Here is a 23172-nt window from a genome sequence, read left to right as displayed (position 1 = left end):
GCCTTGAGTGTAGATGTAGCATGGGAGAGATTCAGGCACCGTGCTGGTCACACATACGGTTTTAATTTTAAAAGGGACAAAGCCTGTCACAAATTTTCTTTGTGAGGGCAAAGAGACTCTTCCATTGTTTGATTTTTTTTTTTTATGCTGTTCTTCTAGATTGCTGATTTGAAGGCAGCCAGGCAGCTTGCTTCTGAAATCACATCCAGAGGAGCATCTCTGTATGATTTACTTGGCAAAGAGGTGGAGTTGAGGGTAAGTATGCTCTGCAGACAGGGAACTCAGATTCACCATATGCTGCAAATGTAGAGAGAGAAACAAGTATGAATGAGCGATTTCATCAGCTGCAATGAATACATCAGATGTAGATTCTGTGTGTGAGTGGAGCGAGGTCATATGGGTTACCCAGCTTCTCATTCATATTATTACTTGTAATAAGCCCAAGAGAATAATGGTTTGCCAGTTTGTGTTTAGAGGTGAACTGAAATGTTTTGTAAAGAGCTGCTTGAGAGCTTAAATGAGTAACAGTGTGTACGTATACTTTGTCATGTTCTTGTACCAAATGTGGACTGGCTACAGAGCTTGCTTATACATACCGGATGTGTTCATCATAAGATTCTTTAATGCTCTGCCAGGTATGTCTCAGGTTCATTTAAATAAGATATTTTACATGAAGTGCCACCTAATATAATACAGTTTAGCGTTCCATTACATCTGCCACTTAAAGCTCTACATTCCTACCATTTGCAATATTTACATTATCATGCTGTCTTTGAGGTTCAGTATTTATCAGTCTGCTAAGAGTCTCTGAATTGTACTGGTTTCCTAATCACATGGCCCAAAGTATGACAACTTGGTCATCAGGCTGTATATTAGTTGCAATAACTGGCTGTGGTCAGTCCAGAATCCTTGAGTCGTCATCTTGTTCTGCATCTGCCATCTGTGGGGTTTGCTATGTTGATTGTTCTGTCTGAGGAATAAACTGTAGATGCTGATGGTTTCTGTTGAACTCTCCACTGTCCGTCTCAATCACATATGATTTGGGTGCTAAATTCCTTTTCTTTACAACAGCTGGAGCTGTCCATCTCTTTTCTTCATCCAGTTTGAAAAGAACACAGTCACCAGGTTCTAGACGCAGCACTTCTTTCACTGAATGATGTCTGTTGTCAGAGTGTTGATAAGTTCTTTTAGCCTTTTTATCCAATTTGGCTACTCTCTTCATGACTAGCCACTTTGGAGATAGGTTCTTTTTTAAAGTTGGAACATTAGAACAGAGTCATCTTCCCATTGGGAGTGGTGCTGGACTATATCCAGTAGCTGCTATTGGTGTTGATATGTAACTCAGAAAAGCAAGGAATGGATCTTCTTCCTGTAGGATTTTGTTGGATGTACAGATCTCTTGGCCTCTCCATTCACTTGTCGGTAATGTGGTTTGCTAGTAAAATGATCAAAATCATATTTTGTTCAGAATGACTTAAATTCCGCTGCAGTGAATTGTAGTTCGTTGTCCATCACTAGTTGTTCTGGAATACTGAAGTGAGCAAAAACAGTCCCCAGTGACCAGGTAATGATGTCCTCCTGTGAATTTGCATAAATTTGCAGCCAGTCTCTTCCAAGTCCTGTCTGGTAGGGGTGTTGTATTGGTCTGTTAGTTCCTTGCCAATGCCTGGCCACCACACTGACTGGTTGGCCCATTCATGGCATTTAGTTAATCCTTGATGTCTTTCACAGATGAGGTTTAGGATTTTTCCTCTCATTTTCTTTGGAATTGTGATGCAGTTGCCTTTAATCATGAGTCCATTTGACTCGCGTTATTGTCCATGCACTGCACAGTAGTCTTTTGTGACTTCCTTAGTGTCCTTCAGATACTTGGGCAGCTGCCCCAATGTAATGTAGAACTTCCTGATGTTGCATATCTGTTGGTTGTTTTCTGTAGTGGTGTAGTCTCTTTTCTGACGCTTGTCAGTATGCATCCACATACACGTTAATAGAAAAGGAGTACTTGTGGCACCTTAGAGACTAACCAATTTATTTGAGCATGAGCTTTCGTGAGCTACAGCTCACTTCATCAGATGCATGCCGTGGAAACTTTCTTTTTGCGAATACAGACTAACACGGCTGTTACTCTGAAACCTGTCATTATACATGTTAATGCCATCTTTGAGCTAACAGGTAGTTGAGTGCAATTCCAGGGCCTCCCCCCTGCACTGAGCCAGGACAGAAACAGGAACCCTGTCACACACACCTGAGAGCAGGACATGACCGTTTTATTTAGCCCTCCCCACCCCCAAAGAATATTTTCACCAGCCATCTATGCCATGGAGCAAATAGAGCAGAATTTGTGGGGCAGCTGTGAGGAGGAGTAGGGGGCAAATAGGGAGAAGTGCCCTGGCTGCTCCTTCTATCTCTACGGACTCTGACAAAGGGAAATGAGCCATGAAGACTTGCTGAGAAAAGAGGCATTGTTCTCCATCCCCAGGGCCTTCCTCCACGGTCACCAACTTTTCTAGTCTCTGGAAGGAAAAACTATGCTGAAACCCAAGAAGGGCTCCTCAACCTCTCATGGGGACTCTGGCCACTGTATGTTAAGGGCTCTCGTAAGCCCTCCAGTACCCAGGTAAGAATGAGAGCCCCAGAGTGTGACTCCCCCGTACCGTCTGAACTGCAGCACTCAATTCCAGTACCGTTCAATCCAGAATGGACCTTGTTGGTACTGTTGAAGTTGGTACTGTCCATACCATCTGTATCGCTGATGTCAGTGGCCACATGTGTGGTACCAATGACAACTGGTACGTGTGGTATCAATAATAATGGCACCTCTGACAATACTGTCGATTCCTCAGGGATCCATGGCAGGCAGGGACCTACTTTGTCTGTCAGTCCTGGACTCTCCCCTCCTGCGACAGGATGGTCTCTCAGTGCTGACCTAAGTACCATCCCTGTTTCCAACCTTGGTGCTGGCCTCCCCCGGAAGCTTTTGTCATCTCCTACTCCTGGATAACACTCTTCAGTGGAATCTGTCCATCATCCCCACAGGTCTGTAACAAAAGATCTTTCTCCTTGGTTTCCCCCAGCACCATACGCTTATCCCTCTTGGACCTATGGGCATCAAGGGTTATCCCTCAAACTACCAGGTCAGTTTCAGCCTCCTCCTCTAGGCCTGGGTTTCCAACTCCATCATCCTCCAGGAAGGCCATTGTACCACCTCCAGCTGCCAAGCATGGCACCAGCTTGGATCCTTCAGATGAGGACTACAGAAGGAAGGGCAGCAGATGCTCATTCATATATCCTTTTCCTCAGCTAAAGAGACAGTAATGCCTGAAACATCCTTTGACAGAGGTTGTGTGATACCAGTCGGAGTGCTTGGTAGCCCGGAAAGTCTAGGGGAAGAATTGTTGTGAGAAATAACAAAATAGCATTTCGTTGAAGGATAAAAATATTTTCAGGAGCTGCAGTGAAGCTACACAAATTTCTACCATTTTTCAGAGTGTCTTAAATTTCCATGAAAACATGATGCAAAACAGAGCTCATTTGTATTCCAAAAATGTTAATAAAATAAAACAAAATCTTTATAGGCCTCATTTTCCCACAGTATATTTGTCTAATCCCTTGGCTATTGAAACAGATTTCACAAGGCAGCTGGCTAATGCATTGGTGTCTGAGTTCAAAGGGTTAAGCTGCTTTGACCTGCACACACACACCTCCACACAACTCAGACAGCTAAAAAGTCAAGAGTATGTCAATTTTTAGGGAGAATTTTAAAAGAGCACTTGGCAGTTGCTTTGAAATTGGGAATAATTTAATCGTTTTGGCCAAATCACAGCTTTTAGGAGTCCATTTGGCTTCAGGGTTGGGCCCTTAATGAGGGACATATCCAAGAGCAGAGTGACGAAGGTGTGAAGTGAAAATCAGGGAAGAGGTGAGTGTTCCAGTGCAACCACTTCTCAGTGGGCCCATCAAGAGCTCTCTTCATTGGAAGCCTCTTTAAAGGTGCAATTTCCAGAAGGGTGTGAATTATTATATCCTGTAGAGAACATATTTTTCCGACGGCATAATGACTCATTGCTCTAGCTGGGACTAGCCAATTTTGTATAAATGCGGGGTTTATGCTCTGCACAGATGTCTTACAGATTACCCTTGTCCTTAAGAAATCCTGTCAGGTGAGAAATGGCCTGTGCCTCATTAGGGATAAATTTACATCCTAAAGGCATGATGCTTTACTGTGACAGCCCAAAGAAAACTTCCCAGTAGCACTAGAAAAGACCTTGCATGTTTTGTTACTAATGATTTGGACCAGTTCTGACTTTCTGAGGGATCCATCCAAACTAAGGAATGCTGCTTCAATCCAAAATCCGGTACATAAGCGTACAGCTAGTTTTAGCCTGTTGGACATTGAATAAAGCAAAACAAACATTTTTCAAATTAAAAGCTGGCCTCTGTTGGTACAAACCGAATTGGCTAATTTTCCATTGGATTTGCTTGTTTTTGTCATTATTTCTTTTGCTGTAGTTATACACATAGATTGTTTAATGTATTTTGTACTTCAAACTGCATGGTATTTTTTGCTTTCTTTTATAAAGGCTGTGACAGTGATTGGTTTTTTAAAGGCTGCTTTGTCTGAACATTAAAATTACGTTAGAAGGCATTGAAAACAAAATGCAGCTTTCGTCACCTCCATTAGAGCTGCAGAACGTCTGGGATAAATTCAGGGAATGCCTATAGAACTCCACTGCATTTTGACTTCCTGACTACTGTATGTCCTGATGTCCCATTCATTTGAATGGTCAGCATAATTATAATTCCTGTAGGATAAAAGCAGCACCACAGCAGCTGATTTTTAGTTGGAGTCCCTTATTCTTTAAAGACAATATATTTTGTTACTTAAAGAATATCTAGAATTACAGTAAGGCTTGAAAAATTCACTCACCACTAGTCCTTGGGGAGCTTTTCCTCTGAAACTATCATCCAGCTGAAACTATTAAGTTTTGCAGTATCTAAGCTGCTGTTTTACAAAAAAATCTTTCCAGCCCATACAGCTGCATAGATGACCTTACATTTGGTTCCCCTTTGAAAGTGTTGCCTTGCCAAGTCTGCACACAGACAACTCTGCTGCTGTTTATACCATGAAATTAACAAAATACTCGTCAGTTTTATTTCAATGGCACTGTTGCTCTTTACACAGCAGGGTGTATGCACCCATGAGTTCTTTGATGGTTGCAGAGTCTCATGTGCAAATGACAGTCCCATCCACAGGTAGGGCACACCCATGCACTCGCAGTGCTCTGAATCTGAGCAACAGATTCTTTCGTCTTCTGACACCAGTCATCACAAAGCTTGATCCAGTCCCCCTCACAATGCATCACTCCATCTAAAAGCTGGTTCTGCCAACCAGAGTGGCATTTTGCAATCCTTTCTCAATCCACAGAGATTCCAAAGGATACTAAATAATTTTTGCAAGCATTCTGAAATCTGTGCAGCAGTCTGCCTCTCTTTCTAGACCTTTTACGAACTTCAGAGTACAGCTCACTCTTCGGGATCCTGTAATCTGGCATTTGCTTGACATGTCCAAGCCATCTGAGTCTTTTCTTACTAATCAACATCTCCACGAATGACATACCAACATGATTTAATACTTCCACATTTGTCACCCTGTCTTGCCATCTTATTCGAAGAATTTTATGCGAGCCTCTGATATGAAAACTCTTTAGTCTTTTGGTATGTTTGGCGTAAGTCGTCCATGTTTCTGAGCCATATAGAAGCGTAGATAAAACATACATCTCATAAATATGGATTTTTATATGTTTTATTTACAGCCTTCATTTCAGTTTTATTTGCAGCTATTTATAGTCCTGTAGGTAGAACTAAAACTGCCAAGATTCATGTCAGTTTCTCTCTTACCTTGTTGCTTGGGAAAGCTCTGAGCAGCAGCATGGATAGGTATTGGAGTTATTCTTGAGGTGAGAACTTAAAAAAACAGAGGCTGAGGAAATACTGAGTAGTGGACATCCTCGTCCCACCCTTGCAGTAGCCACGAGACAAAAACTTAATTCTCTATTCGAGCAAATTGGGGTTGAGGCTTCAAATTTAGCAGACACTTGCCTCAGTTTACCTGTCTGTAAAATAGGTATAATATATTTCCCTACCTCTTAGGGCAATTGGGAGGCTTTTACAATAACCCGTAAAACACTTTGTGGTTCTCTGATGAAAATTGAAATAAAATTGCAAAGTGTTATAGCTAAGGTCTAGTCTATGGACCACTGGACTGGGACTCAGGACACCTGGGGTTTGTTTCTGGCTCTATCATTAACCTGCCGTTTGACTTTAGGCAAGTCTTCTTCATCTCTCTGTGCCTCTTTTCCCCCTGTCTACCCTTTGTCTTGTCTATTTAGGCCATGGTCAGCAAAACTTTTGTTGCTCATGGGTGTGAAATCTCCCACCCCCCACCCCCCGAGTCACATAAGTTTTGCCAGCGTAAGCGCTCGTGCACAGTGCTATGTTGGCAGGGGACTCTCTCCCGCTGACATAGCTACTGCCTCTTGTTGAACCGGTTTTATTATGTCGATGGGAGAGCTCTCTCCAGTCGGTATAACGCGGCTACACAAACGCTCTTACAATGGTACAGCTGTGTCACTGTAAGCTTGTAAGTCTAGACATGACCAGATTGTAAGCTCTTTAGGACCTGACCTATCTTTTAGTATGTGTCTATACAACACCTAGCACAATGAGGCCCTGATTTCAGTTGGAGCTTCTAGGTGCTATTGTAATACAAATAACTAACAATAACATGAATTAAAGGTGAATATGGTGGTCAAGTGATCCTTTCAGTGCAGACAGGTGTGTTAAAGGATTTAATGCTTCTAGATTTTCTTAATCAGATTTGTAGGACCACCCAAATCTACTTTTCACTTGTGACCTAAACAGGATTTGAAACTAGGTCTACACATGAAAGAGACTAGGGCCAAAATCTGCTGTCTGTTCCGTTGATCTAAATCCAAAGTATCTGCACTGAAGTCAGTGCAATTAGTCCTCAGGAATTACACTGGTATTGAGGGCAGTGTGGAGTTGCACTGGGCCAGGTCATAATGTCCCCCCAGCTCCTTAGTGCACTGTGCCTGCTTCCCTCTCCATTCCTGGCTCCCTTTGTGGGTGTGGAGCAATGGACCCACATTTTCCCTTCTTCTCCCCACTCCTTTTCAGGTGGATGGAGATTGAAATAAGGATCTCATGGGCACATGGAAAGAGGGGGAGCACAGGGTCTGTAAATATTTGATTTAGTTGGGGATTGGTCCTGCTTTGAGCAGGGGGTTGGACTAGATGACCTCCTGAGGTCCCTTCCAACCCTGATATTCTGTGATATATCTGGGCCTTGTGTGAAGGCACAGTGAGGAAGATCTCTTGCCTCTCTCATATGATAAGAATAGCCTTTCTGGATTGTTATTAGTAAACATACATATTATTGTAGTGCCAAAATCCGCAGCAGGGATTAGGGCCCTATTGTGCTACGCATTATGCAAACAGGTCACTTCACATCTCTATTAGTGTAAATACAAGTGCATTTCAACAACATGCTGGAAGAGTACAAGGAGATTTCTGCATAGAACCGAACATAAATGTCCTCCTCTCTGCTGCTGAATTACGGTGTGAGGGCTAAATCCTCACTTATGGGCAAACTCTGATTCTCTCCCTTGTGTGTCTGTCCAAAACCTGACAGGCAGTGAAACCATCACAGTTCTGCTGCACTGGGGAATGGAGGTGGGCTGTGGAGTGGCTGTGCAAGGTGATTCTGTATCCTGTGTGGGGTGGAGCATTACTCCTTTACCTTTGTGGCAGTGCAATGGGTGCGCTTTGGAGGCAGGCCAGGAAAGAGCAGATATGTTGCTAAAGGTCCATGAACTTTGTTGATCCACTTGGCCAGAACCTATGTATAAAGGGTGAGTGGGAGGATGCAGTTCCTAATGCAGCCAAGGAGATGATTGCAGCAGCCATATGGTTGTCCCACATTCTGGTTTGTGGGGGAAAGATTTTGTTCCCCTTCAGTCCGCTTGTTGGTCCCTCTGACAAACTCCATTAACTCTGGCTTTGTTACGGGATGAGAATTTGACCCACCGATACAAAGTAAGTTGCCATCAATCTAAGATGATTATTTTTAAAATTGAAGAATATTGAGTTCCAATGTTTGTTGTCTTTCTGTGTTGTATGGCTAAGGAATGCTTATGATAAATTACATAGGATAGGTACAGTAACAGGGCAATAGCAAGGTGTCTTGGTTTTTTTGCTCGTTAAACTTTGTGTTCTAAAACCAATTGTATAGAAGTGCACTGGCAAGTACCTTATCATGTGCTTAGTGCATTTTAAAACATGTAAGCCTTCCGTAGCTTGCTCCTCTTTTCCAGTGCCCCCATAGTGAAGATGTTAGCTGAACTGTCCCAGGAGAAAATGGTATGCCTCTGTTTTACTGGCTCATCCTAAAATAAGGGGTTTTCATTTTCATTTAAAATTAAAGCAAACTCCAGCTTTTGGCACTAACCCTTTAAATTGCTCCACTTCTGGAGGCAGAAGCAGGCTCTCCTGTCGGGAAAAAGATCATTCAGAAAGTGAAGTAAAATTGTTGTTCATATTTCCTGTAAAAATGAGGTAATATCTTGGGTTGTAGTTTGCCTCTCACTCTTAACCTTGCTCTACTGGAATTCTTTTGTGCATTAATTTACATAGAAATTGTGCAAAAATTAAATATAATCTCTGAATCCAACAGAAACAGCCCTAGGATTTCTTAATTCTTTAGTCAATTATTTTATTTCTGAATAAAATCTCTCTCTCTCTCTGATTTGAGGCTTGAGAAGGACAGAAGGTCCTTAACAGAAGATCTTTACAAGGGATCATTATTTCTATACTTTGATTTATTTACATTGAAATTTCAGGCAACAGTGAAGCTTTATGTATGTGTAAATGGCAAATAGGACTGTTAAGTGATTAAAAAAATTAATCATGTGGTTAATCACGCTGCTAATCAGTGATAGAATACCATTTATTTATTTAAATATTTTTGGATTTCTACATTTTCAAATATACTTATTTCAATTACAACACAGAATACAAAGTGTACAGTTCTCACTTTATATTTTTTATTACCAATATTTGCACTGTACAAAAAATATTTAATTCACCTAATACAAGTACTGTAGTACAATTTCTTTGTCATGAAAGTTGAACTTACAAATGTAGAATTATGTACAAAAAATAACTGCACTCAAAAATAAAACAATGTAAAACTTTAGCGCCTACAAGTCCACTCAGTCCTACTTCTTGTTCAACCAATCACTCAGACAAATTTGTTTACATTTACAGGAGATCATGCTGCCTGCTTCTTATTTATAGTGTCACCTGAAAGTGAGAACAGGTATTCACATGGCATTATTGTGGCTGGTGTTGCAAGATATTTATGTACCAGATGTGTTAAAGATTCAAATGTCCCTTCACTGTTCAACCATCCTTGCAAAGAACGTTCTTCCATGCTGATGTTGGGTTCTGCTCAACAACGATCTAAAGCAGTTTGGTCGAACGCATGCTCATTTTCATCGTCGGAATCAGATGCCACCAACGGAAGGTTGATTTTCTTTATTGGTGGTTCGGGTTCTGTAGTTTCCACATCAGAGTGTTGCTCCTTTAAAACTTCTGAAAGCATGCTCCACACCTCGTCTCTCTGAGATTTTGGAAGGCACTTCAGATTCTTAAACCTTGGGTCAAGTGCTATAGCTATCTTTAGAAATCTCACCTTGGTACCTTCTTTGCGTTTTGTCAAGTCTGTAGTGAAAGTGTTCTTGAAACGAACAACACGTGCTGGGTCATCATCTGAGACTGCTATAACATGAAACATATGGCAGAATTCAGATAACTCATAGCAGGAGACCTTCAATTCTCCCCCAATGAGTTCATTCACAAATTTCATTAATACATGATTTTTTTTTAATGAGCGTCATCAGCGTGGAAGAATGGTGGTTGAAGCAAGAAGGAGCATACAAATGTTTAGCATATCTGGCACGTAAATACCTTGCAATACCTGCTACAAAAGTGTCATGCGAACGCCTATTCTCACTTTCAGGGTGACATTGTAAATAAGAAGCGGACAGCATTATCTTCCATTAACGTAAACAAACTAGTTTGTCATAGCTGAACAAGAACTGGGTGGACTTGTAGGCTCTAAAGTTTTGCATTGTTTTGTTTTTAAGTGCAGTTATGTAACAAAAAAAATCTACCTTTTGTAAATTGCACTTTCACCATAAAGAGATCACACTACAGTACTTGTATGAGGTGAATTGAAAAATACTATTTCTTTAATCACTTTTACAGTTCAAATATTTGGAATAAAAAATAATACTATAAAGTGTACACTGTACACTTTGTATTCTGTGTTGTAATTGAAATCAATATATTTGAAAATGTAGAGAAATATCCAAAAATATTTAATAAATTTCAATTGGTATTCTATTGTTTAGCAGTACGATTATAATTGTGATTAATCACGATTCATTTTTTTAAATTACGATTAATTATTTTTAGTTAATCACGTGAGTTAACTGCGATTAATCGACAGCCCTAATGGTAATACATATAATATGTATGTGTATCTGAGCATACATATATGTGTACTTATCAGGAGGAGGTTGAGGTGTGGGTTTCTGTCTCTTAGAAATGCAATATGGTATCTGTCTGAACCCATTAAAACAAAGAGCCTTCATCATTTGTGTGTATGATCCAGATAAGTGTAATTGTTTTCAAAATGCTTTCTAAAGGTATAGAATTATATGATCTTTCATTCATTTTCCTAGAAAACTGAACATTCGGATTGATCTTAGGTCATATATATGTAAGGTTAGAATTAGGAGTGAATGTCAGAACTCAAGGGTTCTGTATTCTACTCTGCTCACTGTGTGTGCTTGGCCACGTCACCTCCATACTCTGTGCCTCAGTTTACCCACATGCAAAACAAGTATAATAATACTGATTTGTGTTATGGGGTTATAGTGAGGCTTAATGGATGAATATTGGTAAACCACATTGAGATCCCCAGATGATGTACTTTAGATGTGCAAAGTACTATTTGTGCTCATCTTGGTTATTTTCTTTTTTGCTGCTTTTGGGACATTTTAGAAATCCTTTTAGTACAACTATAGTGCCTTGATTTTTAGAGCACAGCAGCCAAACTTGTATGAGTAACTGCCACAGCATGATAGAAAATGAAACTTCCGAGTTCGGGATTAAAGCTCTCAAGATCTTGATCAAACAAAATACAGCTATGTAACGTTAATGAACAGACATTCAGTACCTAGTCAAAATGAGACACCACCTTCAGTGTGTATTTGTTCTCTGTATGTGTATGGAACTGGTGGATCTCTTGATAGGAGTTAGCTTAGTGATCAGCACTGAGGGTAACCACATGGCTTTAGCTGTTTAGGACACTGGGCCAGAAGGTGTCGCAGAAGCAGGTGCCCTTCAGTTCACATAACAGCAATCCACAGAATAGTTTTTTGGAGACCGCCATTTTTTCCATGCACAGAATGAGTATTGTGATTACAGTGACTGTGGGAAGAGAATTGATGAGATTATACAGCAAATTAGAGGGCCTTGAGTGCAGGGGAGAATAGCTCCTTTTGGAATGTAATGAACTCCCTTGGGGGACATGCTTACTGTGGTCAGTGGAGTGAGGAAAGCCCCAAGTTCTCATGGGTTGGATCTCTGAACTGCCAAAAGGAGAAAAATCAAGGCTGTTTGTAACAACTCAGTTGAGCTGATTGACTTCAAGAGTGCTTGCCACTTGGCATCTGTCAAAAGACCTGTGGACATGTTAGCAGGAACCTGTCAAGAAACCACCTTGGCTAGACAAGCTGCATTATTACACACAGCAGTATAATGAAACAAAAAAGCCAAAAATAAACTGCTTCCATGCTGATAGCAGGCTTAAAAAATTGCATCCTTACCAGGTTTTCATTATAGCCACATCTTATAGTTACAAACTATTTATAAAGCAAGAAAAGTTAAAAATAATCTTTCTTTTAATTCACTTATTGATATGAAGAGAGGAAACACCGAAGGTTGGGGTTCTGTTCCCACCTCTAACACTTACTCCCTCTGGGAGCTTGAGCAAACTATTTAGTCTCTTGGAGCCTCCCCTGGTGTAAGCATAATAACTGTCATACATCCCAGGGGTGCTAGGAGCTTTAATGCATTAATGTTTTTAAAGTGCTTTGAAATCCTTGGATGGAAAGTGCTAAATAAGTACAGAGTGTTGCTCTAATAATAATAATTCTGAATGCACACAGTGCGGGCCTAATCTAAAAATGATTGGAGTAAATAGGATGAAATTCAATAAGGACAAATGCAAAGTGCGCCACTTAGGAAGGAACAATCAGTTGCACACATACAAAATGGGAAATGACTGCCTAGGAAGGAGTACTGCGGAAAGGGATCTGGGGGTAATAGAGGACCACAAGCTAAATATGAGTCAACAGTGTAACACCATTGCAAAACAAGTGAACATCATTCTGGGATATATTATCGGGAGTGTTGTAAGCAAGACATGAGAAGTAATTCTTCCGCTCTACTCTGCGCTGATTAGGCCTCAACTGGAGTATTGTGTCCAGTTCTGGGTTCCACATTTCAGGAAAGATGTGGAAAAATTGGAGAAAGTCCAGAGAAGAGCAACAAAAATTATTAAAGGTCTAGAAAACATGACCTATGATGGAAGATTGAAAAAATTGGGTTTGTTTAGTCTGGAGAAGAGAACACTGAGAGGGGACATAACAGTTTTCAAGTACATAAAAGGTTGTTACAAGGAGGAGAGGGGAAAATTGTTCTTCTTAATCTCTGAGAATAGGACAAGAAGCAATGGTTTTAATTTGCAATAAGGGAGGTTTTGGTTGGACATTAAGAAAAACTTCCTAACTGTCAGGGCGTTTAAGCGCTGGAATAAATTGCCTAGGGAGGCTGTGGAATCTCCATCATTGGAGATTTTTGAGAGCAGGTTACACAAACACCTGTTCGGGATGGTCTAGATCAGTGCTACTCAAAGTGGTGGTACGCGGACCGGTGCCAGTCCACGAGCCATCGGCTGCCGGTCTGCGCACACATTGGAAAAAAAAATTGCTGGTGCCCCATATCAGATAATACTTAGTCCTGCCATGAGTGCAAGGGACTGAACTAGATGCCCTCTCGAGGTCCCTTCCATCTATGAGTCTTCTGTGATTCTAATAAAAACAACGAGGAGTCCGATGGCACCTTTAAACACTAACAGATTTATTTGGGCATAAGCTTTCGTGGGTTAAAAAACCCACTTCTTCAGATGCATGGAGTGAAAATTACAGATACAGGCATAAATATATATTGGCACATGAAGAGAAGGGAGTTACCTTACAAGTGGAGGACCAGTGTTGAAGGCTAATTCAGTCAGGGTGGATGTAGTCCACTCCCAATAATTGATGAGGAGGTGTCAATACCAAGAGAGGGAAAATAGCTTTTGTAGTGAGTCCAGTCTGTCAAAATGACAGACTGGACTTCTACATAAAGTGCTTCTGTAGAGGTGCACAGGCTGAAATTGTGAACAAACAGCATCACTTGCCCCATAACCTCAGCTGTACAGAACGCAATGCCATCCACAGCCTCAGAAACAAAGGAATCATAGAATCATAGAATATCAGGGTTGGAAGGGACCTCAGGAGGTCATCTAGTCTAACCCCCTGCTCAAAGCAGGACCGATCCCCGACTAAATCATCCCAGCCAGGGCTTTGTCAAGTCTGACCTTAAAAACTTCTGAGGAAGGAGATTCCACCACCTCCCTAGGTAACGTATTCCAGTGTTTCACCACCCTCCTAGTGAAAAAGTTTTTCCTAATATCCAACCTAAATCTCCCCCACTGCAACTTGAGACCATTACTCCTTGTTCTGTCATCTGCTACCACTGAGAACAGTCTAGAGCCATCCTCTTTGGAACCCCCTTTCAGGTAGTTGAAAGCAGCTCAAATCCCCCCTCATTCTTCTCTTCCGTAGACTAAACATCCCCAGTTCCGTCAGCCTCTCCTCATAACTCATGCGTTCCAGTCCCCTAATCATTTTTGTTGCCCTCCGCTGGACTCTTTCCAATTTTTCCACATCCTTTTAGTAGTGTGGGGCCCAAAACTGGACACAGTACTCCAGATGAGGCCTCACCAATGTCAAATAGAGGGGAACGATCACGTCCCTCGATCTGCTGGCAATGCCCCTACTTATACATCCCAAAATGCCATTGGCCTTCTTGGCAAGAAGGGTACACTGCTGACTCATATCCAGCTTCTCGTCCACTGTCACCCCTAGGTCCTTTTCCGCAGAACTGCTGCCTAGCCATTCGGTCCCTAGTCTGTAGCTGTGCATTGGGTTCTTCCGTCCCAAGTGCAGGACCCTGCAGTTATCCTTATTGAACCTCATCAGATTTCTTTTGGCCCAATCCTCCAATTTGTCTAGGTCTTTCTGTATCCTATCCCTCCCCTCCAGCATATCTACCACTCCTCCCAGTTTAGTATCATCCGCAAATTTGCTGAGAGTGCAATCCACACCATCCTCCAGATCATTTATGAAGATATTGAACAAAACTGGCCCGAGGACCGACCCTTGGGGTACTCCACTTGATACCGGCTGCCAACTAGATATGGAGCCATTGATCACTACCCGTTGAGCCCGGGTAATTCAAATCCTTGTTGAACCTCATCAGATTTCTTTTGGCCCAATCCTCCAATTTGTCTAGGAGGTGCTGACGTCATCATGAACAGGTCAGATTATGCACAGGAGGCTGCCAGACAACTCTCCAACACCACATTCTACAGGCCACTATCCTCTGATCCCACTGAGGAGTACCAAAAGAAACTACACCATCTGTTCAAGAAACTCCCTGATACAGCACTGGAACAAATTTACAAAGACACACCCCTAGAGCCCCGTCGAGGTGTATTCTGTCTGCTACCCAAGATCCATAAACCTGGAAATCCTGGATGCCCCACGATCTCACGCATTGGCACTCTTACAGCAGGATTATCTGGCTATTTGGACTTTCTCCTCAGGCTCTAAGCTACCAGCACTTGTAGCTATCTTTGAGACACCACTGGCTTCCTGAGGAAACTACAATGCGTTGGTGATCTTCCTGAAAACACCATCCTAGCTACCATGGATTTAGAAGCTCTTTAAACCAATATTCCACACGAGGAGGGACTACAAGCTGTCAGGAACAGTGTCCCCGATGAGGCCACGGCACACCTGGTGGCTGAGCTTTGTGACTTTGTCCTCACCCGCAACCATTTCAGATTTGGGGACAACTTATACCTTCAAGTCAGCGGCACTGGTATGGGTACCCACATGGCCCCAGTGTGCCAACTTTTTTATGGCTGACTTAGAACAACGCTTCCTCGGCTATTGTCCCCTAGGGTCCCTCCTCTACTTAAGCTACATTGATGACATCGTCATCCTATTGACCCACGGGAAGGAGGCCCTGGAAGAATTCCACCAGGATTTCAACAATTTCCACCCCACCATCAACCTCAGCCTGGACTAGTCCACACAAGAGATCCACTTCCTGGACACTACAACGCAAATAAGTGATGGTCACATGAACACCACCCTATACCAGAAACCTACTGACCGCTATATTTACCTACGTGCCTCCAGCTGCCATCCAGGACACATCACACGATCCATTGTCTACAGCCAAGCCCTAAGATACAACCCCATCTGCTCCAATCCCTCAGACAGAGACAAACACCTATAAGATCTCTCTCAAGACTTCTTAAAACTAGAGTACCCACCTGGGGAAGTGAGGAAACAGATTGACAGAGCGAGACGGGTACCCAGAAGTCACCTACTACAGGACAGACCCAACAAGGAAAATAACAGAACACCACTGGCCATCACGTACAGCCCGCAGCTAAAACCTCTCCAGTGCATCATCAATGATCTACGACCTGTCCTGGAAAATGATCCCCCACTCTCACAGGCCTTGGGAGGCAGGCCAGTCCTCGCTTACAGACAGCCCCCAAACCTGAAGCAAGTACTCACCATCAACTACATACCACACCACAGAAACACTAACCCAGGAACCAATCCCTGTAACAAACCCCGTTGTCTTCTCTGTCCCCATATCTATTCTAGTGACACCATCATAGACCCCAACCACACCAGTCACACCATCAGAGGCTCATTCACCTGTACATCTACTAATGTGATATGCCATCATGTGCCTGCAATGCACCTCTGCCACGTACATTGGCCAAAGCGGAAAGTCTCTACGTAAAGGGATAAATGGACACAAATCAGACATCAGGAATGGTAACATACAAAAGCCAGTAGGAGAACACTTCAATCTCCCTGGACACTCAATAACAGATTTGAAAGTAGCCATTCTTTAATAAAAAACTTCAAAAACAGACTTCAAAGAGAAACTGCAGTGCTACAATTCATTTGCAAATTTAACACCATTAATTTGGGCTTGAATAGGGACTGGGAGTGGCTGGCTCGCTAGAAAAGCAATTTTCCCTCTCTTGGTATTGACACCTCCTCATCAATTATTGGGAGTGGACCATATCTGTCCTGACTGTATTGGCCTTCAACATTGGTCCTTGTAGCGGGGTGGTCACCCCGCTGCGGCCCTGAAGGAGTTAAAGCAGCCCTAGAGAGGGCTGCGGCTGGGAACAACTAGGCTGATTGGGGCGTGGCCCCAGTTGTAGCTGCTTCCCCCAATCAGGACCCAGCTGGTCCTTATAAGAGGGCCGTGGGCCAGAAGCTGGAAGAGTCTCACTCTAGCCCTAGAGTCGGAAGGGCTAGCTGCCTGGGAGCAAGGTACTGAAGCAGAGCAGTGCTGGGGAAAAAGGCAAGAGGAGCTGGGGAGCTCCAGCCTGGTAAAACCTCAGGCTGCAGGCCTTGGTGAAGGCCTACAAAGGTACTGGGGCTGCAGAGGGGCAGCCCAGAGATAAGCAAAGGCAGCAGGTCCTAACCCCTTGCCAATGATGAGTGGCCATTACACTGCAGTCTGCCCCAATGAGCAGGAGCTAGATGACTGGCAGTAGCCACTGAGGCAAGGTGGGTTTAGGGGGTTGTGGGTTCTCTGGGAGGGGAGACCCAGAGTGTGCGGACACTGCCAGAGGGCAGCACCCAGGGTGAGGAGGCACTGGGGTCCAAGAGGGACACGGGGCCAGCAGCAGGCGAGACACCGGCCTGCAGAGGGCACTCCCAGGCTGGAAAAGCGCTAACTCCTGAAACAACCAGCAGGAGGAGCCGCGCTGGTTAGTCTTGCTTCCCTACAGTCCTCCACTTGTAAGGTAACTCCCTTCTCTTCATGTGCCAATATATATTTATGCCTGTATCTGTAATTTTCACTCCATGCATCTGAAGAAGTGGGTTTTTGACCCACGAAAGCTTATGCCCAAATAAATCCCTTAGCCTTTAAGGTGTCACCGGACTCCTCGTTGTTTTTGTGGCTACAGACTAACATGGCTCTGATGCTATGATTCTAATGGGAGTCTTTCTGCTGACTTCAGCACCGTAAGGACCCAAATAACCGCCCGCAAAAATCAATGGGAGTTACATTAGGCTGTAGAATTGAAAGGGCATCAGTTACAGTGAAAATATGGTTGTCACTGATGTTCCCTTAGTTGGGCCTCAAACCCAGTGACTTTCATTGAACTAAATTTGATTCAATGATATATTGTAATGTATATTAGTTATCTTTGTGAGAGTTAGGTGGGAACATGAGACTTTTGAGATATGGGGCAATGTCCCCTTCCTGTGGAGACCTCTGAGGCCTGAACTGGGGAGAACTCCAACAGCATGTGTCTTAGGAAACTTTTTGACCCCCTTCTGTCCTGCCTTTTGGCTGAAGAGTTCTTTTTTGCCATTATTGATTGGTGCTCTTGTATTTTGATGTCTGTCTCTGCAAGGAAAAGAGCTAGAGATTGATTTTTTTGAAGTGAAAGCTTAGTTTTCCCAACAGTCCTACAATGTACTTAGCTATGTTACAAATTCAAAAATTAATAACTTTTGCAATTAGTCTTCAATCCTCTAAATGTCTGTTCTGGGCTCTAGATCCCACTCGTGGGAGTACAGTGAACCAAGATTTAATTTCTCTCTTGCTTTCTGTATTGGCTATAAAGTGGGCGGGGGAAGAGAACTTTTGACCTCTGGCGAACACTTCTACTCTGATTTTAGGATGTCATAATTCAGGCACCATTTATCTACTTCACTTCAAATTCTGCAGAAAAATTCTATCTAGTCTCCAGACGTAACCTACCAATTTTGAAGCTAAAATATTTTGTGGTAGATTTTTAGAGTGGGAGGCCAGAATCAAGCATATAATAAAAACTCACTTGCAACTGTAAGCAGACAGCTATTGTATCATAATCTTATATTTTTGTAACCATATCCAAATTACATGTTGACACCATTTTAGATGTTGATGAATTTCATAGCAACTAGGGCTGTTGATTAATCGCAGTTAACTCATGTGATTAACTAAAAAAATTAATCGTGTTTAAAAAATTAATTGCAATTAATCAGACTTAATTGCATTGTTAAATAATAGAATACCAATTGAAATTTATTAAATATTTTGGATATTTTTCTACATTTTCATATACATTGTATTCTGTGTATTCTGCTGTGAAATCAAAGTATATATATTATTTTTCCTTACAAATATTTGCACTGTAAAAATGATGAACAAAAGAAGTAGAATTTTTCAATTCACCTCATACAAGTAACTATAAAGCAATCTTTGTCATGAAAGTGCAATTTACAAATGTAGATTTTTTTTTTTGTTACATGACTTCACCCAAAAACAAAACAATTTTAAAACTTCAGAGCCTACAAGTCCACCCAGTCCTACATCTTGTTCAGCCAATCGCGAAAACAAACAAGTTTGTTTACATTTAAGGGCAGTTTTTTCAGCTAGTTGAAACATCTGAATGCTTGTAGCCTAATATTATAGATTTATCTTAAACTCGTCTAGCTTGTATGGAAAGAGAATTCTACAAAGATTCTACAATTAAACACATGCTGTCTCACTTGTAAAGGGAGCTGTCTTTACAATCATCTCTTGTCTCTCTCAATATTTGTCTGAAGCTGTGTGACTGTACCAAAGATTCCTAACTGCACTAAATAACATACTCTGGTCTGTACCTATTGGATGAGGTTTTCTTTGCTTATTATCCAGTCTTCCCACGTCAGACCACAGGTGTGAAACAGGGCTATGTCAAAATTGTGAGTCAACCGTAACAAAACGCATTAACACAAACTGCCTTTGTTTGACTTCCTCATGCAAAGAGCTGCACAATATTTCCATTGCTTGAATATTGCAGCCACTCTAGTTGCTGCGGGTAAAGCCTCGCTGAGAATGAAAACTGTGATCAATCTGGTGACCTGTTCTCAAGTCAAAGGCCTGAATCAACTAGTGAGAAAGAAAAGATTAAACTGTCCCTATGTGAGCTATTGTTCCATGCACAATACCTGCTTACACTCCTGACGTAGCTCTGCAAAGTGCTTCTGAATACCTTTGAGTCTGAAAGGCACTATAGAAAAATATATTATTTTTCATCATTCACTATTCTGAGGGAATCTTAATCTTTCATGAAACTCTGTATTATACTAACAGAGAAAAGAAAATGTTATTTCTCCTATTAAGCAGAGGTTTTGGAATATAAGGGAATATTGAAAACAACTTTGTTTCTTTGTATAGCTGGGCGATTTGCCTTCGTAAGGCTCCCCATACATTTTTCCTCTTTAAAGTCACCTCCTGCTTGTGGTTTCAAGGAGGAACCTCTGGCCAATGACTTTGGCATTTGTATGCAATAGGGAATTCAGATAGTATGACAGATGTTTCTTTCCATGTGCTGGAAAAAATAAGGTTATTGCCCTCCTGTCACACTTTGGAACAGACCAAGCAGACGGCATCCTGGTAAAGAAGCTTTAGTCATGACAGTAAAGCCAAAAATCTTGTAAAATTCTGGAGCCTGAATATGGCTCACAGAGCATTAATAATGTGAATATACTATGAATACTGTGCCTCTTGTCAGGTAGTAACTGGATCTAAGGCATTTGTTAAGATACCACTAGAGACCCTGCTGAGATTTTGGAGCTGAGGGTAATTGTACCCTTCAAATGAAATTAATTGGCTCTGGAAGTGTAGGCTGTGATTGGGGATGCTGCACATGGGAAGGTGCAGTAGGACTTCATACTCTGTCACACATTTGTTTTAAAATCTCTTTTCCCTCTTGTCTCCCAGTTTAATAGCTTTGTTTCCCAGTTGTGCTGGTATCCAAGAAGAAGTCTTCCCCCTTGGAAGCATCAGTTTACACCAGTGGTCCCCAAACATTTTACGGCACACCTCCCTTTCTGTAATGGAACCTGTCCGTGTCCCCTTGGGAGCTGGGAGTCGTGGCTGGGAGTGGGGCAGTGGTTGTGGCCAAGAGCATCACTTTATGCAAATAGAGTAGAAGTTGAAGAATTTCACTTAAGTCCTATTTCACTTGACTTTTTCTAGGTTCATAAAATCATAACAATTAGGGAAAGCAATTTACTAAATTCTCTGGTCTGATGTGTGTCCAGTTCCATACAGTATATTTCCTAGTATTTTGTTCAGACTTGATTTAAATGTCTCAGAGGACTGGTTATTTCCACCATGGATCTTTCCTTTCTGAGATAACAGGCACATAATTTTCTTCTTTCCTTTTCTCACTCTCACACTTTTGCCCCCAAGAGCCTACTGGCCTCTAGGAATGGTGTAATCAGGAAGGAGCTGCTTGGAAACTGTGCAGCTGTACTGTAGAACAGCAAGGTCAGTTACACAAAGTTATTGCAAGGATTTCACTTCAGAATCTGCACCTTGCAATGACTCCTTGACAACTTTTCAGTTTGTCTATAAGATATCCTATTTCTGCTCAGCTTAGTCTGAACAAGTTCCAGGAGAAGGAAGACACTGAACTTCTGTTCTCTCCACTTCGCTCTATAAACTAAAGGAGGGAACTTGATTCTAGAATGTGGCCAAGCTGAGCCCAGAAGATTTTTTTAGCAGAGAGATTTAAAATTATTTGCAGTGTTGTTATTACTGTGCTTGTTTCCAGGATATGAGAGAGACAAGGTAGGGAGTGTGACAGGGTCGGGCCAGATGGCTACAGGAGAGTGATAGAAGGCAGATATATTAACCCCAGGTTAAGTAGGTCCCTTTTTCCCTGGGTAAGGTAACAGGGCAGGTTCCAGAACAACCAGGAACTTTCTGGAAACAATTAAGGCAGACAGGTTGATTAGAACACCTGCAGCCAATCAAGAAGCTGCCAGAATCAATTAAGACAGGCAGGCTAATCAGGGCACCTGAGTTTAAAAAGGAGCTCACTTGAGTTTATGGTGTGCGTGCGAGGAGCTGGGAGCAAGAGGTGCAAGAAGTTGAGAGTGAGAAGACAGTGTAGACAGCTGCAATCCACAGGGCGCTGGGGCTGGAACCTGGAGTAGAGGGCAGGACCGGGTTCCCTCCATTCCCCCAACTCCCTACGAGATACTGGAGGAGTTGACCTGGACTGTGGGTTCCACCAGAGGGGAAGGTCTCTGGCCTGTTCCCCGATCCACTAGGTGGATCATCAGAGACTGTGGGGATTGTTCTTTCTTTTCCCCATGCTGGCCAGTGATGAGGCTAACTGAGTGAATGGCAGATTTGAGCCACGAAAGTGGCCAAACTGCGGGCTGCCGTGAACTCTCAGGCGAGCAAATCTGCCAGTAAGCGCAGGACCCACCAAGGCAGAGGAGGAGCTTTGTCACAATATATAAAGGCAAAGCATATTGGGTAGTAATTTCTCACTTTAAGACCAGAAAGGACCATTGTGATAATATAGTCCAGTGGTTTTCAAACTGTAGGTTGCAACCCACTATGTGTCGTAGAATGTAAGACACTGGGTTGCAGCGGCTCTGGTCAGCACTGTCGACTGGGCCATTAAAAGTCCCATCGGTGATGCTGCCCGGCTAAGGCAGGTTAGTCCCTACCTGTTCTGACACCGTGCTGCACCCTGGAAGTGGCCAGCATCAGGTCCGCCTCCTAGGTGGGGGGGCCCAAGGGGCTCCACATAGTGCCTCCGCCCCAAGCACCAGCTCCAACACTCCCATTTTTCAGGAACCGGCCAATGGGAGCTGGCAGGGGCGGAGCCTGTGGGTGAGAGCCACGTGGACCCGCTTGTGCGCCCCCGCCTAGGAGATGGAGCTGCTGCTGGCTGCTTCCGGGGCACAGCGTGGTCCTCAGTGCCAGGACAGACAGGAAGCCTGCCTTAGCACCCCTGCTGCGCCGCTGACCAGGAGCCGCCCGAGGTAAGCCTGTGCCCCAACCCTACGCCCCAGTCCTCTGCCACAGCCCTGAGCTCCCCCCAAAACCTGGAGCCCCCTCCTGCACCCCAAATCCTTCATCCCTGGCCCCACCCCAGAGCCTGCACCCTCAGCCCAGAGCCCTGACCCCCTCCCGCACCCCTGCCCCAGCCCTGAGCCCTTTCCACACCCCAAACCCGTAATCCCCAGCTCCATTGGGTCGCAGGCATCAACAATTTTCTTCAACTGCGTTGCCAGCAAAAAAGTTTGAAAACCGCTGATCTAATCTGACCAGTTCACACACTGCTAAAACCTAGGTGCTACTTTGGTTGTTTTTATTGTGTTCCCTAACTGTTCTAACTGGCAGTGCTGGATGCTTCCTATATTATTACTAATCTTATAAATAAGCTAAGAAACAAAACCTTCCAGTGCCAGAGAGCTCTTTTTAGCTGCTTACTCAGGAGGATGACAATAGCACTCTTTTTCTTTTGTTCTCATCCTGCGTTTGGAGTCGCAGGAACTAACAAAAGCTTTTTCAAATGGTTTGATATTTGTACATAATTGAATAGATGGCATCCTAAAAATAAAAGGCAGATGTTCTCCAACAGCCATCAGGGAGCAGGCAAACCCGCTGTGTGACATTAAGCCAGAGAGTATCAATGATAAACATCCACTGGAGAACAGCATAGGCTGATTCTCAGGTGTGGCAAAGCTCTGCTTGTTGTGGGACCCAAAGAGGGGAAAGGTGGCATTTTTGGTTCTCCTTTATTCTAAGACTGCCCATTTTCTCCAGCTATGCATCTTATGTATGGGGGGGATGGCTGAG

The 23172-nt window shown here is 43.0% G+C and overlaps 1 protein-coding gene across 2 annotated transcripts in view; it reads left to right on the top strand.

The window, feature by feature from the left end:
• CLUAP1 (clusterin associated protein 1) overlaps nucleotides 1-23172 on the top strand; it is a 158340-nt gene that overhangs the window by 17188 nt on the left and 117980 nt on the right. For both annotated transcript variants that reach the window (XM_084642385.1, XM_084642386.1), the window contains exon 5: nucleotides 160-255. In XM_084642385.1, coding sequence (XP_084498511.1) covers nucleotides 160-255 — 96 coding nt within the window. The remainder of the gene's footprint in view (nucleotides 1-159; nucleotides 256-23172) is intronic.

The sequence above is a fragment of the Lepidochelys olivacea genome (genome assembly GCF_965140295.1).
Source record: "Lepidochelys olivacea isolate rLepOli2 genome assembly, chromosome: 10".
NCBI lineage: Eukaryota > Metazoa > Chordata > Testudines > Cheloniidae > Lepidochelys > Lepidochelys olivacea.
This window is presented reverse-complemented; position numbering and strand designations above follow the sequence as displayed.